The sequence below is a fragment of the Galleria mellonella genome, unplaced genomic scaffold, assembly GCF_026898425.1.
Source record: "Galleria mellonella isolate WM207_F2 unplaced genomic scaffold, CSIRO_AGI_GalMel_v1 utg65, whole genome shotgun sequence".
Classification (NCBI taxonomy): domain Eukaryota; kingdom Metazoa; phylum Arthropoda; class Insecta; order Lepidoptera; family Pyralidae; genus Galleria; species Galleria mellonella.
In genome coordinates this window covers 2169930-2191676 of record NW_026442138.1, presented here as the reverse complement: position 1 = coordinate 2191676, position 21747 = coordinate 2169930, and the positions used below count along the sequence as shown (strand labels likewise).

General features: G+C 36.1%; 1 protein-coding gene across 1 annotated transcript in view; it reads left to right on the top strand.

Annotated features, from left to right (window-relative positions):
- LOC113509284 (cell growth regulator with RING finger domain protein 1-like) overlaps positions 1-21107 on the top strand; it is a 41517-nt gene extending 20410 nt beyond the window's left edge. Inside the window, exons 4-8 of the mRNA XM_052900420.1 lie at positions 3642-3786; positions 4371-4478; positions 8666-8840; positions 12424-12581; positions 13069-21107. Coding sequence (XP_052756380.1) covers positions 3642-3786; positions 4371-4478; positions 8666-8840; positions 12424-12563 — 568 coding nt within the window. The 3' untranslated portion in view covers positions 12564-12581; positions 13069-21107. The remainder of the gene's footprint in view (positions 1-3641; positions 3787-4370; positions 4479-8665; positions 8841-12423; positions 12582-13068) is intronic.
- Positions 21108-21747: the final 640 nt, after the last annotated feature.

The window sequence follows — 21747 nt, the reverse complement described above, 5'->3', positions numbered from 1 at the left end:
ATAACATCTGAGTCCTCAGGAATGGCAACGCATGGGGGGTATCATGACATATATACATAACACTGGCCGTAAACACCAGAGGGAGACTTTGTACAAAAGTCGTTTGCTTGGGCACCTCTGTCCCATTCGTGTTTCTACCATGAAGCAGTTGTACTTGCATGGCTGTGTTTCGGTTTGAATGGTGGGATATGGCAGTGAATTTACAGGGTACAGAGGAATAATCATACCTGAGTCCTCAAGAATGGCAACGCATGGGGGTATCATGTGCGAAACAGTATACTCTGTTATTTCTATGATACTGCTTATGTCTAAAGACGACGGTTATCACTTTCCATCAAGTGGGCCGTCAGCTTGTTTGCCATTTTAAGTTGCATAAAAAAAGCTTTTACCCGCGACTTAGTCCGCGTGACAGGAATATATTATAAACGTGCAAATGACTTTTTTTGTTTGTTGTCTTATAGTGCCTTAACGTCTTAACCAGTCACTATGAAATTTGCTATACACGTACTATATGACATGGTGGTTATAACCGGTGTATTCCGATCACGTGAACGAAGTCGCGGGTGAACGCTAGCATACAATAGAGCTTATACTAAAACCAGAAACGTATAATATGTAAATTTGAAGAAACCAGATTTTGAGAAAACAAACCGATAAATTTATTTATTTATTTAACTCTTTATTGCGGCAAAAATATATATAAAAAAAAATACAATGACAATTAGAAAATGTCATCTGTTATTTGACGATTTGATCTTGTATTTTTTTTATCTAATATATAAAATTCTCGTCTCGCGGTGTTTGTTATCAAACTCCTTCGAAACGGCTTTACTGAATTTTACGAAATTTTGTGTGCATTTAGGATAGGTCTGAGAATCGGTCAACATCTATTTTTCATACACCTCAATGATAAGGGTGACCCACCGCAAATTTTTTTTTTAATTTTTTTTTGACAAATTTTTTTTAACTTTATTTTTTTATGTTTTAACATTGAATAATACGTACAAATTCAAATTATCACCCTTTAACTATCTATCTCTGTTTTTTAATCGCGATTTTTATATTCCGCAAAAGGGTTGCAAGATGGCAATTTAATATAATATTTGTAGTACGATGAATTTTCATGTATAGTTCTAGAAATAATGTATATGGTAAAACAACGTTTGCCGGGTCAGCTAGTATTTATATAAACATAACGAATACGTGTTGTAGATATAAATCGTTACTATTTACTATTCAAATTCAAGATACGTGCGATTTTAAACTTTATTACATTTAAAATATGACCCATGGATGTATCTATTGATAAAAAATTGTATTTACTAAAGCCGAAATACAGTTACTCAGCCCTGACCTAATAACATGTTTTACGAAATATGTTTATTTTTTCACGTTTTTACGTTGTTTATATTATTAATTTTCGTTTTTAAACGATAAAGTGGAAAGACCTTTATGTGTGTATGATGTGTAACAAACGTACATACATATATACATGTCTGTCACGCCTCTCTCCCATTAGGGTAGGCAGAAACAATGGAACGCCAAATGCTTCGATTCAAACAAACCTCTTTCGCTACTTCCACATTCATCAATCTTTTCATATACGCTCGCCGGTTACGGGTACTTTTAATTTGGCCCTTCTTCAGCACGTCGCCTATTTGGTCAACATAGGTCCGTCTAGGGCGGCCCCTACCGACATCTCCATTCATTCTTGCTCGATAAATCTCTTTCGTAATTCTTCTTTCATCTATCCTCTCCAAATGACCAAACCAACGCGACATTCCTTTTTCGATTTTTGTCACTACATCGTCTTTCAGTCCACACTTCTCTCTTATCACATTGAACCTTACTCTATCTTTTAATGCAATACCACACATACTTCTCAAAGCTCTCATCTCTACAGCATTTATCTTACTTTCATGCAACAAACGAAATAATCCAAAATGCAGTTATAGTATTAATTATAATAATACAAGGTTGACGAGGTCTGGAAAGTGTAAAGGAGATATTGAAAGGAGAGTGAAAGCGGGAAACAATGTTCATTCAAATTCATTTCATGCCATACAGTAAGATCCATTTTGTTTTTTTTTTTTTTAATGAATGATAATGCAATGGTAACCTCACCAGCGCTAACGGTATATACTGGCGGGGCACCAGTTTGGGGTGATAGATGGATAATGAAAATGCAGGCCAGTTAGCCCATCATGGTGAATATATCTGGAATTCAACACGATGGTCTCCAGGGGAAACCGAGTGGAGGTCGACCTAACAGGGTATATTGCTAGCAATGGGACTGGTAGCCCGCAATCCCTTCCCTCCAGATCCATTTTGTTAGTCTATCTATCTATCCTATTTAAGAGCTACGTCTCTCTCTCTCTCTCTCTCTCTCTCTCTCTCTCTCTCTCTCTCTCTGAGCTCTTGTCGTTGGAGCTCTTGCCACTCACTACGATTTTACAGTCTATTATTCATTCATTAATATCAAATTGAAATTTTAATAATGAAAAATGTCGCCTCAGAATCGACCCTATTTCGTTATCGTTACAGTCGTCAAGGTCATCAGTATAAGTTTGAACCCTTACTTGAACCTTCTTTTCTTTCGACGCATAAACATCGACTTACATTTATATTAAAATTTAAATCCACATTAACAATTGTTTATGATTATTAATGAGGGGAACTTATATATTTAAATTTATTAAAAAATTCATACCTTATTAGCCATGTCGTATTTACTTTGTTTTAAATTTAAATATAATATTTTCATATAATGTTTGACATAATATGTCATGTCAGGTGTAAATAACCTGTAGTTAAGTTGTTTTTATTATTTATTGTACTAGCTGTTGGCCGCGGCTTTGTACGCTTGGTTTAGTGTTTCTCCTTGTAAGTTGAAAATTTCAAAAAAAATCAATTTCTAAATTTCTTTTTTAGCGGATGCTTACATTATAAAAGAAACCTTTTTTCAAAATTGTATTATTCTAGGCTTATTAGTTTTGGCTGTGCGTTAATAGCCAGTCAGGACAAACGATTTTATTTTTATAAGTATAGATTGGTGTTACATCTTACTGTAGATTTTAAACGACTATTATTTTATTATTTTAATAACCTGAAATTTTATACATTAACTAATTTATTAATTTAAGATTTTATTTCTTTTAAAACTTGACTTCACTCTTGATGAAATTGGCATAGGTGTATAACCCGGGAGTAAATACTTTCGGAAAAATCTTATAAATCGTTTCAGGATGCCGAAGAAAAAAAAATTTAAATGCGTAGATTAAATGTCAGCTAAATTCGAATCCACAATTCAAATGCGTAGATTAAATGTCAGCCAAATTCGAATCCACAACACAAATGCATAGATTAATTGTCTGCCAAATTGGAATTCACATTTCAAATGCGTAGATTAATTGTCGACCAAATTGGAATTCACAATTCAAATGCATAGAATAATTGTCCAAATTGGAATTCACATTTCAAGTGCGTAGATTAATTGTCGACCAAATTAGAATTCATATTTCAAATGCGTAGATTAATTGTCGACCAAATTGGAATTCACATTTCAAATGCGTAGATTAATTGTCGACCAAATTGGAATTCACAATTCAAATGCATAGATTAACTGTTATATAACTTTACAGAAGTAACTCTCACGACGAAAAACTGATGCGGTTGACGGCAGACGAGCCTCTCCAACTGGGCGCCCCGCCGCGGAACTGCTACCCGCTCGTGGTGATACTGGCGAGGGACCAGAGGGACACGGCGGAACTGAGGCCCGACGATACTGTGAGCACTTACGATATATAGTAACTTTTCAACCGGCTTCAAAAAATAATTTTACTATTATAACAAAATTGTAACTGGACGATATCTGTACATGGGAGATATTTAAGAGAAATTGATGTGAGTGGTCTTAACAAGACTAATAAAAACCAAAACAATTTTTTTTAGAAATTTTATGTGTCTGTTTGTTTCTTCCGGTATCACTCAAAAGCTACGAAATTGGATGCGGTTTACACAGTTGTATTCCTGAAGGTTTAACTTAAAAACTGGTGTATATTTTACCTTGATACACCCAAGTAGCGGGAAAAAAGTATATCAAAAACCATACAACGCGAATCTTCGAAATTTGTGGGAGACGGAATTTATCAATCAATCAACAGGGAGATCTCATGCCCGCCAGGATGACGTGTTGGCGGGTGAGGTAGGGGCCTCAGAGTATACCCCACTACCCCGGCTTCAACTCCGGAGGCGACAACCTCCGGGTCGTTGAATTCTTCAGCCGGCAAACACTGATGGTCTATGTATGCCGGCGTGGTGTCTCGGAATTTATGTAATATGTATTAAGATATGTTATCCGCTGTTTGAAGGTGGCGTTAGTGAGCGTTGTCCATATAAGGGACGATCAGTGCCCGCTGCCCAGCGGCGTCATAGCGCAGTATTTAAAACAAGCTAATGGACACCTGTCCTGTTTAAAGGTAAGAGTTATTTTCATCATATTAGCTGTGAATTGTCCACTGTTGGGCACAGGTCACCCCATAATGCCATGGGGTTTTGCCAGTTATATTTATAAGAGTTATATAAGAAGCAATATTTGTTATACACAAAATTCTTAATCGATAAATGTTATTACAATGTATGTGAATTCTTTAATGATAAAATTAAAGAATTCATTATTTATATTTACTTACGAGAGGGAGACTTTGTACAAAAGTCGATTGTTTGGGTACCTCTGTCCCATTCGTGTTTCAACCGTGAAGCAGTTGTGTTTGCATGGCTCTGTTTCGGTTTGAAGGGTGGGATATGGCGTGAATTTACTGGGTACGGAGGAATAACACCGGAGTCCTCAGGAATGGCAACGCATGGGGGGTATTATGGGCGAAACAGTATACTCTGTTGTGTCCATGGTACTACTCATGTCTATAGGCGACGGTTACCACTTTCCATCAGGTGGGCCGTCAGCTTGTTTGCCATTTGCTAAGTAGTATAAAAAAAATATTAACATTACTGTGACATCGTTCTTTTATTCTTGCCTGACATTTATTATTATTATTTATTTAAATGTATTTAAAATTAGAATGGGATAATGAGTAATTGTATGAAATTGACTTGATGTATAATTTAAAACTATACCATACATACATATCTGTCACGCCTGTCTCCCATTAGGGTAGGCAGAAACAATAGAACGCCAAATGCTTCAATTCATACAAACCTCTTTCGCTTCTTCCACATTCGATTTAAAACTATCTGTGTAACTATATATTTTTGTATGTCGTACAGGCTAAACATGTCGAACGAGATTGTATTGTTAACATCTGCTTGTATTTACACGCATGTTTTACAAATAAATAATCTTGAATATTTAACAGTAAGTAACTAGATGAAATATGGAAGATTAAATATGGAAAACGAAAACAATACAAAATTCTCATAATTATGTGTATATGAAAGAATGGAGCAGACGGTATAATGATTAATAATGATGCTTGTTTTCACTGATTGTTTTGATCCTTTTTTTTTATATAACTTATAATGGCAAACAAGCTGACGGCCCACCTGATGGAAAGTGGTAACCGTCGCCTATAGACATGGGCAGTACCATGGACATAACAGAGTATACTGTTTCGCCTATATTACTCCCCATGCGTTGCCATTCCTGAGGACTCAGGTGTTATTCCTCTGTACCCTGTAAATTCACGCCATATCCCACCCTTGAAACCGAAACACTATACTACTGGAAACAAGTATTCGTTGTTAGAAATCAGTCATTGAAATTGGTGTCATTTTGATTAATTTGTGTACAATGTGTATTTTTTATTATAATAATAATTAGTGTTTTAAAATAAAATAATTCTCAATTACAATTTCTAAAAAAAAATTACACTTTTTGTAAAATTTTTAATCGAATCACTTGACAACAATGCAAAAAATCGGCTTTGTTTTCTTTAAAAAAAAAAAAAATAACCAGTAATCACTTGTGGCGCACCATTAATGGCTCATTTTTAACCGATTTCAAAAAGAAGGTTCTCAATTCAGTTTTAATTTTGTTTGTTACCTCTTAACTCAGTCAGTTACTAACCGATGTGGAAATTTTTTTTATTTTTTTTATCTGAAAGTATATAACTTACAGATAGGCGCTACAGAATTTTTATCAAAATCATTTCAATTGTTTAATTTTGAAGTCAAAATTAGTGGTTTTGTCGCAATTTAAGTTATTTTTCTTTTTGTGTAAAGCAATCTTAAGTATTATACTCGACTCCCTCGGACTCCTTATATATCTCAAGAGATATATAATAATAATATTTAATTAGACTACATAAGGCCCATTTTGTTAGTTACAAATTGACTTAACCTATGTTAGTAAATGAGCGGTCATAACGCTCTTACATTGATAACCTGTCCTACCCAATATTTTAGGATGGGACAGTCCATTTTATAAGCAATTGTCTTCAGGACACCGTTTGAGCTAACACGCGCCCTACCCAACAGCGAAACGATTCGTTTGCGCCGTATTGCGTAAAAATCATCCGTACGCTTCCGTGCAAACATGTATACTCTTAAAGCCAATCCTATGTACTGGCATTAGTTTATAATTTAGTCGTCCTCCGTGGCGCAGCGGTCAACACGCCTGCCTGTGACGTGGAGGCCCCGGGTTCGATCCCCGGCCAGGTCATGATGGAAAACGATCTTTTCCTGATTGTCCTGGGTCTTGGATGTTTATCTATATATGTATCTATTATAAATATAGTATCGTTGAGTTAGTATCCCATAACACAAGTCTCGAACTCACTTTGGGGCTAGCTCAATCTGTGTGATTTGTCCGTATATATTTATTATTATTTATTAATTTAACTGCATCCAAGGTAAACACGGTGGTTAGTTGCATGAACAAAGTAGTTTATAATGTGATGCTTAACTTTCGTAACGGCCGTAGGTACCCGTTGCACAATAGAAAACACCGTTATCAAAATAGCTTTATATTGTTATAGCCAATAAACAATCGCTCGATCGGAACTTTACGCGCTGCTGCTGCCGGTTATATGGCCACTTTCCGATTATATTAATCGGTTTTTGCGTTTTACCGGCGGACGTGTACTCGTATAAACAACTTTTGAAAAGAACCGTATCATACCGTGTGTAAACTAGAGGGAGACTTTGTACAAAAGTCGATTGCTTGGGCACCTCTGTCCCATTCGTGTTTCAACCGTGAAGCAGTTGTGTTTGCATGGCTGTGTTTCGGTTTCAAGGGTGGGATATGGCGTGAATTTACGGGGTACAGAGAAATAATATCTGTGTCCTCTAGAATGACAACGCATGGGGGTTTCATGGGCGTAACAGTATACTGTTATGTCGTCAGCTTGTTTGCCATTTTAAATTGTATAAAAAAAAAACCATGTCGGAACCTACCACATAGGCGTGTAGGTCCCGGCATACAATATGTCACCCACTTCCTTTCCCGTGAGTGTCGTAAAAGGCGACTAAAGGAGCGTGTGGTGGAGGGATGAACAGCAGCGTCCCTATAAAAACATCAAAACCAAACTCCGATTGCCAACCCGCTTGCCAAGCATGGCAATGTGTTATGTCTCACAGTGGACAATTCACGGCTGATACAACATATAACATTTGAAAAAAAGCAGCAGCCTAGTTTCCCGCCCGTTCGTCTCAGCTGAAATTGATTTCAGAACTGAGCGGTAGATTTAAAAAAAAATAGGATGATAATGAAATGGTAACCTCGCCTGCGCTATCGGTATACACTGGCGGGGTACCAATGAGATGATAGGTGAGGATGAAAGCAGGTCAGTCGGCCCATCATGAAGAATTCCACATGAATTTACCACAATAGTTTCCAGGGGAAACTGCGTGGAGGTCGGCCTGATAGGGTGTATTGCTAGCAATGAGGCTATTAGAACCCATTACTAATAATCCTTTTCCCTGTACTGCCCATATTGTAATAACCTTCGACGAGTTTTTCAAGCGATATTACAAATTCGGTAATAGAGCGTTACGATTACTCGCTAACAAGTCAGTCCGGCTTTACCTCAATATTTTGTAACTAGCTTTTACCCGCGACTTTGTTCACGTAACCGTGATATGTTTACTGGCCACGTTAAAAGTAAACCTATAGCCTTCTCACATCACATATAGGCCTGTCGTAACTAAATCATCAATAATTTACCACGATGGTTTCCAGGGGGGTCCGCTTGAAGGTCGAACTGCCATATCAGCCATTAACTGTCCACTGCTGAACATTGGCCTTCCCTTGAGGAGTTTTGCCAGTAGCAGCCACGCGTGACAGGCGGGTTACCGACCGCAATAAGCGGAGGGGGGGGGGGTGGAATTGTTAGTAATGGGGATTAGTAGCCCCATTGCTAGCAATATACTATATCAGGTCGACCTCCTCGTGGCTCCCCCTTGAAACTATCGTGATTGATTTATTGTTAGATTCGTCACGGTGGACTAACCTACCAGCTTCATCCTCACCTATCATCCCTTACTGGTGCCCCGCCAGCGTATACCGATAGCGCAGGCGGGCTTACCATTTCATTATCATCCGTTAAAAAAAAACGCAAATAGGCTTTGGTGATGTTTAAAGAGGAACGCTGCTGCCCATCCCTCGTCCATTAATCCCCATTATTAACGTTTCCCCCTTGGTTGTAAACAGCAACTGTACATAAGCGGCGACGCGGTGAGCGAGGCGGAGTACGAGGGCGCGGCGGGGGTGGCGGCGGGCGCGGCGGGCGGCCCGCTGGCGGCGCTGTGCTGCGTGTGCGCAGCGCGGCCGCTGTCGAGGGCACTGCTGCCGTGCAGGCACGCGTGCCTCTGCGCCAGGTGCTTTCGTGAGTATCTACCTTTTTTTTTATGCAACTTAGAATGGCAAACAAGCTGACGGCCCACCTAATGCAGTGGTAACTGTCGCCTATAGACATAAGCAGTACCATGGACTTAACAGAGTATACTATTTCGCCTATGATACCCCTCATGCGTTGCCATTCCTGAGAACTCAGGTGTTGTTTCTCTGTACCCTGTAAATTCACTGCCATATCCCACCCTTTATACCGAAACACAGCCATTCAAACACAAAGAAGTTGAAAATTTCTTACCTTCTATTTTAGCCAAATTTACTGAGCATTAGCCAGTAATTGTTACGCTTGACAGACGGATTGACACCCGCAGTTAGGCTTTAGAGATGTTTTAAGAGGGCCACTACAAAATATCCCTCTACCACTAAACTACCCTAGTAGCCTTATACGATATCCATGGGAAAGGAAGGGGTGGCCCATTCTATGCCGGGACCACACGGCTAATACTCATTCGTTCGTGGAAAATCCTTTGACTCCCTAAAAAGCTATAATATCATACACTCAGGTGGTTTCCGAATATAATACGATCTCTGCATATATCTGTTTGATTAATTCTTATTGTTCACGCTCGTTGTTGATTCACGTCACGTGTTGTAAACGCGAGCTACGCATGAGAGTGGATACGTTAGGGCCACGCTACACTACTAAATATATTATTATCCTAGCCTACTGGATAGATAGATAGATAATTTATTTGCATTACTTACTTACAGCACACAAATCACAACATACATATACAAAAAAAAAGCGAGATAACATAATTGATAAAAAAAATACATAAAGCTAAATACAATTTTCGTTTATGAGTGTGCTATAGCATACTAATATTATAAATGTCAAAGAGTTTGTTTGTTTGTTAATGTATAGTGCCTTAACGGCTTAACTGATCATGAAATTTCGTATACACGTACTATATGGAGTTTTTAATGGATGATATTTTTTTATTTATTAATAATGAAATGGCAACCCTACCCGCGGTAATAGTATATACACTGGTGGAGCACCAGTAGGGAATGATAGGTGAGAGTGAAAAGGCAGGTCAGTTAATCCACCGTGATGAATACACCTGAGGGCCTACCATGAAATGCGTTCCGAAATTTCGGAGCCAAACGAAACGCAATTTTGATGTTAAAATTACATAATACATGCCGTTTGGAGATATTAAAAATGTTAAAATATTGTTCCTTTGGATTTTTATGATAGGGTGTATAACGAACAAAATGTTAAACTCCATTTATTGATCCGATTTTGGTATAAACAAAAACACGAAATTGAGTCCGAAATTTCGGAATTTCATTTCATGGTAGATCCGCCGGAATTCGACACGATAGTTTCCAGTCGAGCCACGTTGAGGTCGACAGGGGTGTATTCCTAGAAATTGGAATGGTAGTTCGCATTACTAACAATCCTTCCCCCCATTCCAGTTTTCAAGATTAGCCTGAGCGAACATCCTGACTGGATTTTTATTAAGATAATAAAAATTTATAGCATAGGGAGACTTTGTACAAAAGTCGATTGCTTGGGTACCTCTGTCCCATTCGTGTTTCAACCGTGAAGCAGTTGTGTTTGCATGGCTGTGTTTCGGTTTCAAGGGAGAGATATGGCGTGAATTTACTGGGTACAGAGGAATAACACCTGAGTCCTCAGGAATGGCAACGCATGGGAGGTATCATGGGCGAAACAGTATACTCTGTTATGTCCATGGTACTGCTCATTATCTATAGGCGACGGTTACCACTTTCCATCAGGTGGGCCGTCAGCTTGTTTGCCATTATAAGTTAATAAAAAAAAAAGCTTCGCTTCGCTGTGTACGCTGCGTCGTCATCCAATAGCCCCCCATTAATATGCAGCGCCCATAGCTCACGGATAACACATAAACGGATTCAATAACTAATGCCATTGGGAGCCAATGCCACTAACATTGCCACGGCCTTTACTATTGCCTAATACTGATATATCTCGTTTGTCCTGTTCAATATTTTTTTTGTGATGGGTGAAAATGGTATGGTAACCCCCCCTGCGCTAACGGTATACGCTGGCAGAGCACCAGTGAAGGGTGATAGATGAGAATGAAAACAGGCCAGTTAGCCCATCATGATGAATTCATCAGGAATCAACCATGATAGTTGTCAGGGAGAACCGCGAGGAGGTCGACCTGGTTGGGTATATTGCTAGCAATGGGATTCTCGGTTTCCATTACTAACAATCCCTTTCCTCCCTCCTGTTCGATATTGATTTATGGAGTCATATCTCTGTTTATTCGTTTATTAAGAAATCGTTAATAATGTTAACTACCTGTCCCGTTGCTAGCAATGGGCATATTGCATATTGTCAAGTCGACCTCCACGTGGTCCGCCCTGAAAACTGTCGTGCTGAATTCCGGGTGTATTCGTCACGATGTCATCGTCGCTAACTGACCTACTTTTCACCTATCATCCCTCACTGGTACCCCGCCGGCGTATATCGTTAAGGCAGACGGGGTTACTATACCATTATCATATATTAAAAAAAAACTGGTGCCCCGCCACGTATACAGTTAACGCAGCGGGATTACCATTTCATTGTCATCTATTAAAAAATTTATATATATAATATTACCCCATCAAACAAAGTCAATAGGGGGGAAGGTATTGTTATTAATGGGTAGATTGTCCCCATTGCTATCAATATACCCTATCAGGTCGACCTCCACGCGATTCCCCCTGGAAACTATCGTGACTAATTTATTGTTGAATTCGTCACGATGGGCTAACTGACCTGCCTTTTCATCCTCGCCTATCACCTATCACTGGTACCTCGCCGGTTTATACCGACAGCGCAGGCGAGGTTATCATGCTATTTTCTGTTAAAAATTATCGCCTATTAAAAAAAAAACAAAGACAATAGTAAAAACTGCTCAGAGATATTCTGTTGTATTGTAAAATCTTTATTGTACATAATTTACATTGGACACATTAATTAGTACATTACTGCAGCGGCCAGCAACTGAGGCATTGATGGACGAACGTGAAAATGTGGGCCGAGGTGTAGCCGAGGCACACATACGTGAGTCCATCAATGCCTAGTTGTGGCCAAAGCTTGTATAGTAATTTTCTCAAACAATGCGCGGAAATCAAAAACACAATTTTACTTTTTAAGTTCAATGACGAATAACGAACAATAATAATTTTTCACGCGCCATAATGTCCCTTTGTTTTTTTTTTCAATAAACAGCTTTCTATTTGCAAGCCAGTTCGAAATTTAAATAAAACCTTTTATTAGTTCCCTCCTTGGTAGCCATGTTTCGAAGTAAAAGGTCATTCCATTTTTAAATTACAGGACAGATATGAGTTTACATAGTAATTTATCTGGCCGCAAAACACGACAGATATGGATTTTCATACAACTTTTGCCGGCCGCTGCCCGCATGTATCTGGCCAGTACGGAAATTTTGATTTATCTCGAGGAAGATTGTCAAAATAATGCTCACATTTCCAAGCATGTTTGAGAAAAAGATTTATTATACAATGGAGATCTATTTAAAAACAGCTATTACAAATGACGGTGTATGTTCTTACAGCGAAGCTGGACAAGTGCCCGATATGCCGGAGCGTGATCACGAGCTACTTCTGCATCAGGAACGACGACGAGCCCCTCGCGGAGCTGAAGCAGCAGCCGTTCTTCAACCGGCGGCTGCTCAACCTGTTCCACTACCACTAGCCACCGGCGCCGTGCCACGTGAGTGGATATATCTTCTTGTTTTCTTCTTCTTCTTCTTGGTCGATTTCCCAAAGCTAAGGGTTATTTGTTATTGTTATTGCTATTGTTTTTTTTTATACAACTTAGAATGGCAAACAAGCTGACGGCTCACCTGATGGAAAATGGTAACCATCGCCTATAGACATAAGCAATACCATGGACATAACAGAGTATACTGTTTCGCCCATGATACCCCCATGCGTTGCCATTCCTGAGGACTCAGATGTTATTCCTCTGTACCCAGTAAATTCACGCCATATCCCATGCTTCAAACCGAAACACAGCCATGCAAACACAACTGCTTCACGGTTGAAACACGAATGGGACAGAGGTATCCAAGCAATCGACTTTTGTACAAAGTCTACCTCTGGTCTGGTCTTCAACAGTTGTCAACTCATTTCATTATTTTTTTTTTTTTTTACAAAACCGCTACTGTTTATTTTCAATACAATTATTTCTGTTTCAGGAACATTCGATATTATCATGAACGCTTCAAGCGAAGACTATGAACTGTCGCCAGTCATGTTAAGAGTTAAAAATAACTTGTGTTGTGTAATCAAGTGTTATACAGAGAGACACGCGTGTGATTTAGATGTTACTAAGTGTTAATATACATACACGATATAAATATATTTACGATATCTGTGGGGAAAATTCTAGAATGTATATACTCTGATCAAACATTTAGCCTATTAGTGGCTATACAGAAGGAAAATGTTAGCGCCCTTTCAAGGGTATTTTCTTTCACTAAAATATTTTTCCCTAAAGAAATAATGGTCGAAAACTGACAAAAAAAATTAAGATTACCAATGGCAATATATATCAATAGTTATAATTGCAATATATATATATATATATATATATATATATATATATATATATATACATTTTTTTTTTTTTTTTTTTTTCAAGAAATTTTGTGTGCATATTCGGTAGGTCTGAGAATCGGCCATTTTTCATACCCCTCAATGATAAGGGTGACTCAAGCAATCGACTTTTGTACAGTCTCCCTCTGGTAAAACTTAATGGTAAGCGGTTACCGTATCATATGAGCGCTTACAAATCTGCGCGTTGCCGATCCTAAAGAAACCTCATTATCCTGTAGGTACCATTATGTATTGGATTTTACATTAACAATAAAATTCATCATGGCCGCACAGAAGCTAAATAAAATAGTTTTGTTCTACGTTTATAACTAAGCGAGTTGATTGTCCAATGATTTCGATGTATAATTATTGTTTTTAAAAATTGTTAATTTTTAAACAATGTCTAAATAAATATGGAAGATTAATGAACTCAGTGTGTGTGTTCCGTTTCCAACAATTGTTTCCGACTTCATCCGAAAGTCTCCTTCAGGGGACGTTCAGCGCTTTGCGTCACAGTAATAATAATAATAACTTTATTGCATAACCATGATTGTAACAAACTAAACACTGGAAATTACAGTAAAAGTAGGTACGTCAATTCATTTGTACATTTGGATCAGTTTATACATCTGTGTCTGAACTAGGTTACAAAACCTGTATCTCAGACAACAGCGCTCAACCCTCATTACATAGTGTAATATTAGTTCAGCTAAATTTTTAATGCTACATATAGAATGTTGATTTTATATAAAGTTAATTTATCTAACTATATTTATTGGTAATAATGAAAATTGTGAAATATCTCGTCTCACAGTGTGTTAAGTCTTTCGTAGAAAACAAAAGCACAGTGTGTTCATTAACCTCCCATTTTTATATACATATATAATTATTAATCAAAATACTAAAGTAAAAAAAAAAAAACGTAAAAAGTGATTGACATGTGGAAGAGATGGGATTTATTGAGTATTGGCCTAGACAGTGTAAATGATTATGAATTAAAATGAGCTTTATTTATATACAGTTAAAGGTTAGAATCAATTAAGAGACTTGCTTTTTTTTTCTTAATTTTACTACAGTTTTAGCTACCATGTGTAAATTTACTAATAATTATAAAGAAATATAAATAGTATTTAATGTATGACGTTTAAACTGAATCTTATACATGACTACATGTATGAAATATGTTTTTTTTTTCTCTTATGTACATATCTTAACATAGTAATGTTTTACTATATGTATTCTAATAATAATAGTTATGTATAACTATTTAATTCAATAATACTTATCAGTAATTATTGTATATTGGTGACCTCTACGTAATTGGAGGCACATCGTATTATTTCATACGGTCCCACGTTCAGTTCTCGGTTCGGGGACTTTTGTTTATTGTCACAATTTATATGTATTCTGCGTTTTTAATCTATCTATTAATAACCCCACTAAAACCCTCGAGGGATGATAAGTGAGGACGATGTCGAATTAGTTGGTCCATCGTGACAAAAACACGATGGTTTAAAAATGTAACCGCGTGGACGTCGACCTGACAGGGTATATTGGATCGCAATGGAACCGCTAGTTTCTATCTCCCTTCTCTGTCGAACCAAGCATTGATCTGTGTATCATCACAGGTCAAATAATAAACTTATTATTATTAAATTAATATAAACTTTTTAATCTATTCAAGATAAAGGTTGGTTTGAAAATTCTACAAGCTTCGAAATTCATATATATATATATATATACAGTAACTTTTGCTTGGAAAAAATTTAAAATGTATTACTTAGTAAATATAAATTAAATATGTATTAGTTAATTTTAAACTTTCGCGTTGTTTACACATATTTCAAATACACTGTTGGGACTTAAATAAAAAGTCATTTGCTTGGGCACCTCTGTCCCATTCGTGTTTCAACCGTGAAGCAGTTGTGTTTGCATGACTGTGTTTTTGTATGAAGGGTGGGATATGGCAGTGAATTTACTGGGTACAGAGGAATAACACCTGAGTCCTCAGGAATGGCAACACGTGGGGGGTATCATGGGCGAAACAGTACACTCTGTTATGTCCATAGTACTGCCCATGTGTATCGGCGACGGTTACCACTTTCCATCAGGTGGGTCGTCAGCCTGTTTGCCATTCTAAGTTGCTTAAAAAAACCTACATACGTGCTTCTTTATTGGATTTTTGAGTCCCAATAGTGTATTGCAAATATGTATTTAAGATGAAAATTGTGAGTGGGTGAAGAATTTTGAACTGTGATATAGTATGCTTTGTGTATTTGCTTGTAAATAATAGATTATTTAAATTTAAGCGTTACACAACAAGTGAACCGTTCGTATGTATTTCATTCTATATACTTGGCACAAATAGTAATATTGGCATGTCTTTTTATCGACATAAAATAAATATAGCTAATTATTAAGGATTTTATCAATACTATATGTATGTATATAAAGTCGTAACTGGTCACTATCTGTACATGGAAGATGTATAAGAAAAACTATTATATGGGGGTTTTATGAACGCAATAGAACCCGAAACAATGGTTTTTAGAATTTCTGTCTGTTTTTCTGTACGTTTGTGCACGCTAATCTCAGAAACGGCTTAACCGATTTGAATGCGGTTTTCACTATTGCGTTGCGGTTTGCTCCACATAATATTTTGTGTTTGTTTTATTACAATCGGTTTATAAATAAAAAAAATAAAACCTATTATATATATATATATATATAATAGGTTTTATTATATACATTGATTGATTTTTGTCACATTTTTGTCTGTTTAATTTTTAAATTACTAATCTCTATTAAAAAAACATTTCAACTTTGTTACTGATTGTGCCAGGAATAAAAAAAAAATAGGTTACATTTAAGGCTGCGGACACACCGAATGAAATATTTTATTAAAACTAGTAACACGGTGTGGCCACGGCCTAAGACTAATTTGATGTGACTCTTGACAAAAGGTAGATTAAAATGAGGAGTAGTCAGTGTTTCTATTAGCACGTATTTATTATATGTTAAATATATAAAATGTATACAGGTAACGCGAAGGGTGTAACAAATCAGATATATAGGATACTAGCTTTTACTTGCGACTTCGCTCGCGTGACCAGAATAAAAAGTAACCTATATCCTTCTCCATTCCGTACAGTACGTATATACCAAGTTTTATAGTGATTGATTAAACCGTTAAGGCGTTATAAGGTAACAAACAAACTCACTTTCACATTTATAAAATTAAGGATGGAGATGAGTTCCAAATTCCACCAAGTGTGAATTCCACCAAGTGCCAACAATCCCCAGCATCACAGGACTTTATAATGATAATTGTTACTCATTGACGCCTAAACGGCTGGACAGATCTGAATGAGATTTGCTAAACCTACAGATTAATATTGTTTATACTGTGGCGTCATAGTGTCTAAGAAAAATAAAATGACGGGAAAGCATAAGAACAATGGATTTAAAAAAACTATACGAGTATAGCTAAGCTGATTTATAAAATTAATTTACAATAAAAAAAAAATTTGAATTAGGAATTTTGAATAGAATAAATGATATTCCTAATTCAAATTGGAAATTCTAAGTAAGATATCCTCTCACTAGCCAGTATTAAAAATCGGCAATTCCTTAAGAGCTGTTGTTCAGTTTCACGAAGTCTAATACTTGATTTTAACTTATTAATATAATTATATCCTATCCACTATATTATGTAAGGTCAACCGAGGCAAGTGTGACGCAAATTTATTGGTACAATAGTTTTCCTTCAAATAATTCTACTCTGTATTGATAAAATACAAAGACTTTTGTTTTGAAACGTTTATTATTTTATGATAATTTGTTTAATCAAGCAAATTAACACATATATCTTTCTATTAAGTGAGAAAATATTACAAAACCTATGAGAGTCGAGGACTGTCACACTTGCCCCGAACCTGAGGTAAGTGTAACACTTACTATTTTCTTCGCAGTTTACTCCAGTATTTGTGTTATCTGTCAAAATTTCTGTAAAATTTACTCATGTCAACATATTTTATGATCTGCTGCAGTGATATTAATTTCTATTTTTACGAAATAACGGATTTTTTATCAAATGACGATAGTGTAACAGGAGTCTTACAAAATAGTGATGTCATTAGGTAATTATTTTATCGACAATTTAAGAAAACAGAATATCGATAGTTTAAGAAGGATAAGTGTATAAATTAGGATACGACACAAACCGTAGATATTGTCATGTTTGTATTATATTATTTTTATTGAAACTTTCCTTTTCCTTTTTTTAGATGGCAGTTTTTTTGGATTTCCTTTGTTATTTTTTTTATTGGTTTATCGGATGTTGCAGCAAATGCCGAATCAACCGTATCATCGTCAAGTAGCCATGTATTCCAAAGATACGTTCCCTTAAAAATTATAAGCGGTTTTACTTTTTGACCCAAAGAATTGCATGCGAATTGCAGTTGTGTTGTCGTGGCCTGGTGAACTAATGGTTCTAGTGCCCTGAAAACCTTTGAGCCCAATTATTTTTGATGTTCCAGGATTCTGACAGAAGCTTGTCTCATCGAGATTCCAAATTTGATCGCCTTCTAATCTTTGCTCCTTCACAACTGTTTCAAGTAGGTCGTAAAATTTGTTAGTCAGAAATAGGTCTGCTGCTTTTTGTATTGCTATTTCCACCCCTTGAGGTTTTTTAATTGAAAGTTTGTTTCTGTTTTTGAACCCTCTTATCTAATCTTCACGTATCCAATACGTTCGTCGTAACAGAGTATCGATTTCGTTACGACGAACGTATTGGCCAACTAATGCTCTTACTTCGCGTTGAGTCAAACCAAAGCTATGTCTTTCCATGATGTGAAGCATTGACGCAATATTTTTTTCAAACTCTGGTGTAAATACAGTAGGCCTTCCATGCGACTTAGATTTGACACCTCGATGACCTTTTACGTGTGCAATTATAGTGGGTCTAGGGACACCGAAAATTTTTGCAGCTTTATACGCCGTTATACGTTGCTCCTGTACTGCTTTGACAGCCTCCTCCAATATTTCCTAAGAGTATTTGTCGATAGTTTTTCTAACATAGTTCCTTACGATTTAAAACAAAACAAATAAATTATCATAGAAAGAACGTAAACACAAATAAATTATGTAAATACTATCGATAACCTAATTTCTTTTAAGTCGATTTATAAAAATGTCGATATTCTATTTCGAGATGTTCATTACTAGTTATGTTATTCTCATAGAAAATTTGTGGGGTAAGCGTGACACTGTTACACTTGAACATGTTAGTTTTTTAGCGAGGTAAGTGTAACTGTAAAGATATTTTAAGGAATAGTGGATTTCAGTTTACAAAGACATATTAAATGTAAAGCCCTAATATTAATTTGTATGACTTACCTTTTATCTTGTCGAAATAACTCGTAAACTTCACACAGTAACTAAAAACAGAATGCTTGAATGGAATGCGATCTGTTGTCAGTTGAGTAGTTAGACAAAATGTTGTCTGTCTTTAAAACAGTTGACGTTACGTACGCCATTGTGACACTGTAAGATAGCTTGAAAGTTCCTTTATCGTCCAATACATGACGGTTTGAAGAATATAGTCTATTTACCCTATTATTACCAATTGTTACACTTGCCTCACTGTCACACTTGCCTCGGTTGACCTTATAAATTTTGTCTATTGTATTAAAATAGTTATTAGTAACGTATTAGAAGTTTGTCCTACAATTTAGCAATAATGAGTCGTATTAGTGTTAAATTAAAATCCATTCCAAGTATTCCTACACTATCATTGTTTCAGTTTATTATTTGATCGTGTAATAAATTGATTAACAGCGTCTAGATGGAGTGACAGCCTATAAACGCTTCGCCAAAAACAGCACAACTTTTTATTCTTGTTTGACATTTGTATGATAAACTAAACACGACTAATTCGATTCGTCAGTGTGTACGTTTGTAGGGATACCAAAATATTATAATTATTTCTTGCAACACCGAAAAATGGTGCATTTTGTTTTATATTAAGAGTATTACAAACTACTGCCCCCTGGTTATGTATCTCGCTAACAGTACACGATCACTTGATAATGCTTTGTTACTTATCATTAATAATAGTTTACTTTAATATAAAAAAAAAATAGTAGATTTAATCCATCCAACCCACGAGGTGCATAATCAGGGAGCGGTTCAGACGACTGTTGGCTGACCGGTTATTAGGACGTTTATAACACTCGACACTCCATCTAGACACATATATAATTAGACCATGAAATCTGCATACCTACCGTTAATTACAGTTGTATCAAAAGCAATAGCTTTATAACGAAATAGTTTTAAATTGAAATAGCTGGAGAGCTCGTGATAAATTTTAAAGTGTTTGGATAGAACCTAAAACCTACAAGTAATCGATGACAATACAGACATAAACAGCTGAGAACGGAATATAAAAAAAAAGCGTTTCATCACAATAAAAACATTTACAATTCTATAAATTCGGCTCATAAATTTCCAAATATAAGATCTATCATTCCATATTCAACTTACATCTAGGCATGTGCTTTTATCAAGTCTTATAAAAACTTGCAAACTATTTTTAAACACTTTTCCGAGTGCCTCCTTAAAATTTACAACCAGTTCTCGGCCTATAATTTCACTATTACTCCTTAATTGGATTGAGCTATAAGATTGATCATTTCAAATTTCCTACCACATTCTTAAAACGAATGGACTGCATTAAGTTTTATTTCAAATGAAAAAAAAAAAGTTATTTTTAATTGCAAGCAAATTTTAATGCCTCAGATAGTCTATTGATTTTTTTTTTCTATATGTGGATAAAAAGAATGACGTGTTTTGTTTGTAATTTAATTGTTATTACCTCTTATTTGAATTTCGAATTTATATATTAATAATTGCTATTTTTTTTTACATCGTAACACACTGGCGCGAAACGAGAAACGAATAGTGTAGTGGTGCAATAGTTATTTTTCGACCGACTTAAAAAAAGAATCAAGTTACATTTTTCAGTTGTATTTTTCTACGACTGTTACTTCATAGCTGCCTCATTTATAAATCAATTTGCATGTTTTTTTTTTTTGTAATCTGTATGGATATATTTCTTATTGATCCTATTTATTTGAGAAATTTTAATAAATTCAATTCAATAGTTTAGTTTTTCAATCAATTAATTTTACACATAGAAAACAGACTTCAAGTCTGTTTTCTATGTGTAACATAATTTTTATTTATTCTCTTTATACGATTCGTGTCGTCGGTGTGTATCGATTTATAATTTATTTTGTATTTTTAAAGTTTTTTTTTTTTATATACACCAAGGCAAAGTTATTTAGTTGTTTAACCAAAATAGAATGTGTTTGAATATCCAACAAGCTCGCACAGACGTAGTCGCCATCTATGTATTAATTAAACTTTGACGAAGTTCGAAATATGTCATAGTAGCAGTAGCAGTATACGAGCAGACCTGCGGGCATCAACTAGTCCAATACGACACGGCACACGTTGATTAGTTTGTAAATTATTGCCAACCATGTAGTCTTCCAATGTAACCTTACAAAAGACATATTGTAGATCTCATCGCGGTCACCTACCCCGATTACTAATAAAAATATTAGACAAAGTATGTTTTTTTTTTTTTTTAATTACCATTTATCATCATTATTTCAGCCATTTCTAGACTATACAAAAGTCCTTTGCTTGGGCACCTCTGTCCCTTTCATGTTTCTATCATTAAGCAGTTGTGTTTGCATGGCTATGTTTCGGTTTTAAAGGTGGGATATGACAGTGAATTTACTGGGTACAGAGGAATAACACCTGAGTCCTCATGAATGGCAACGCATGGGGGGTATCATAGACGAAACAGTATACTGTTGTCTATGGTACTGCTCATGTCTATAGGCGACGGTTACCACTTTCCATCAGGTGGGCCGTCAGCTTGTTTGCCATTCTAATTTGCATAAAAAAAGTTTGAAAAGATTGATGAATATGGAGGAAGCAGAAGTAGTCTGTTTGAATCGGAGCATTTGGGGTCCAATAGTTTCTACCTCCTTAATGGGAGACAAGCGTGACCAATATCTGTATATGTATCATAATCTATGGCTAAAACTGTTCTTGACAACTCTTCTTAAATGATATATGTCCTATAGACATAAGCAGTACCATGGACATAACAGAGTATACTGTTACGCCCATGATACCCCCCATGCGTTGCCATTCCTGAGGACTCGGATGTTATTCCTCTGTATCCTGTAAGTTCAAGCTTG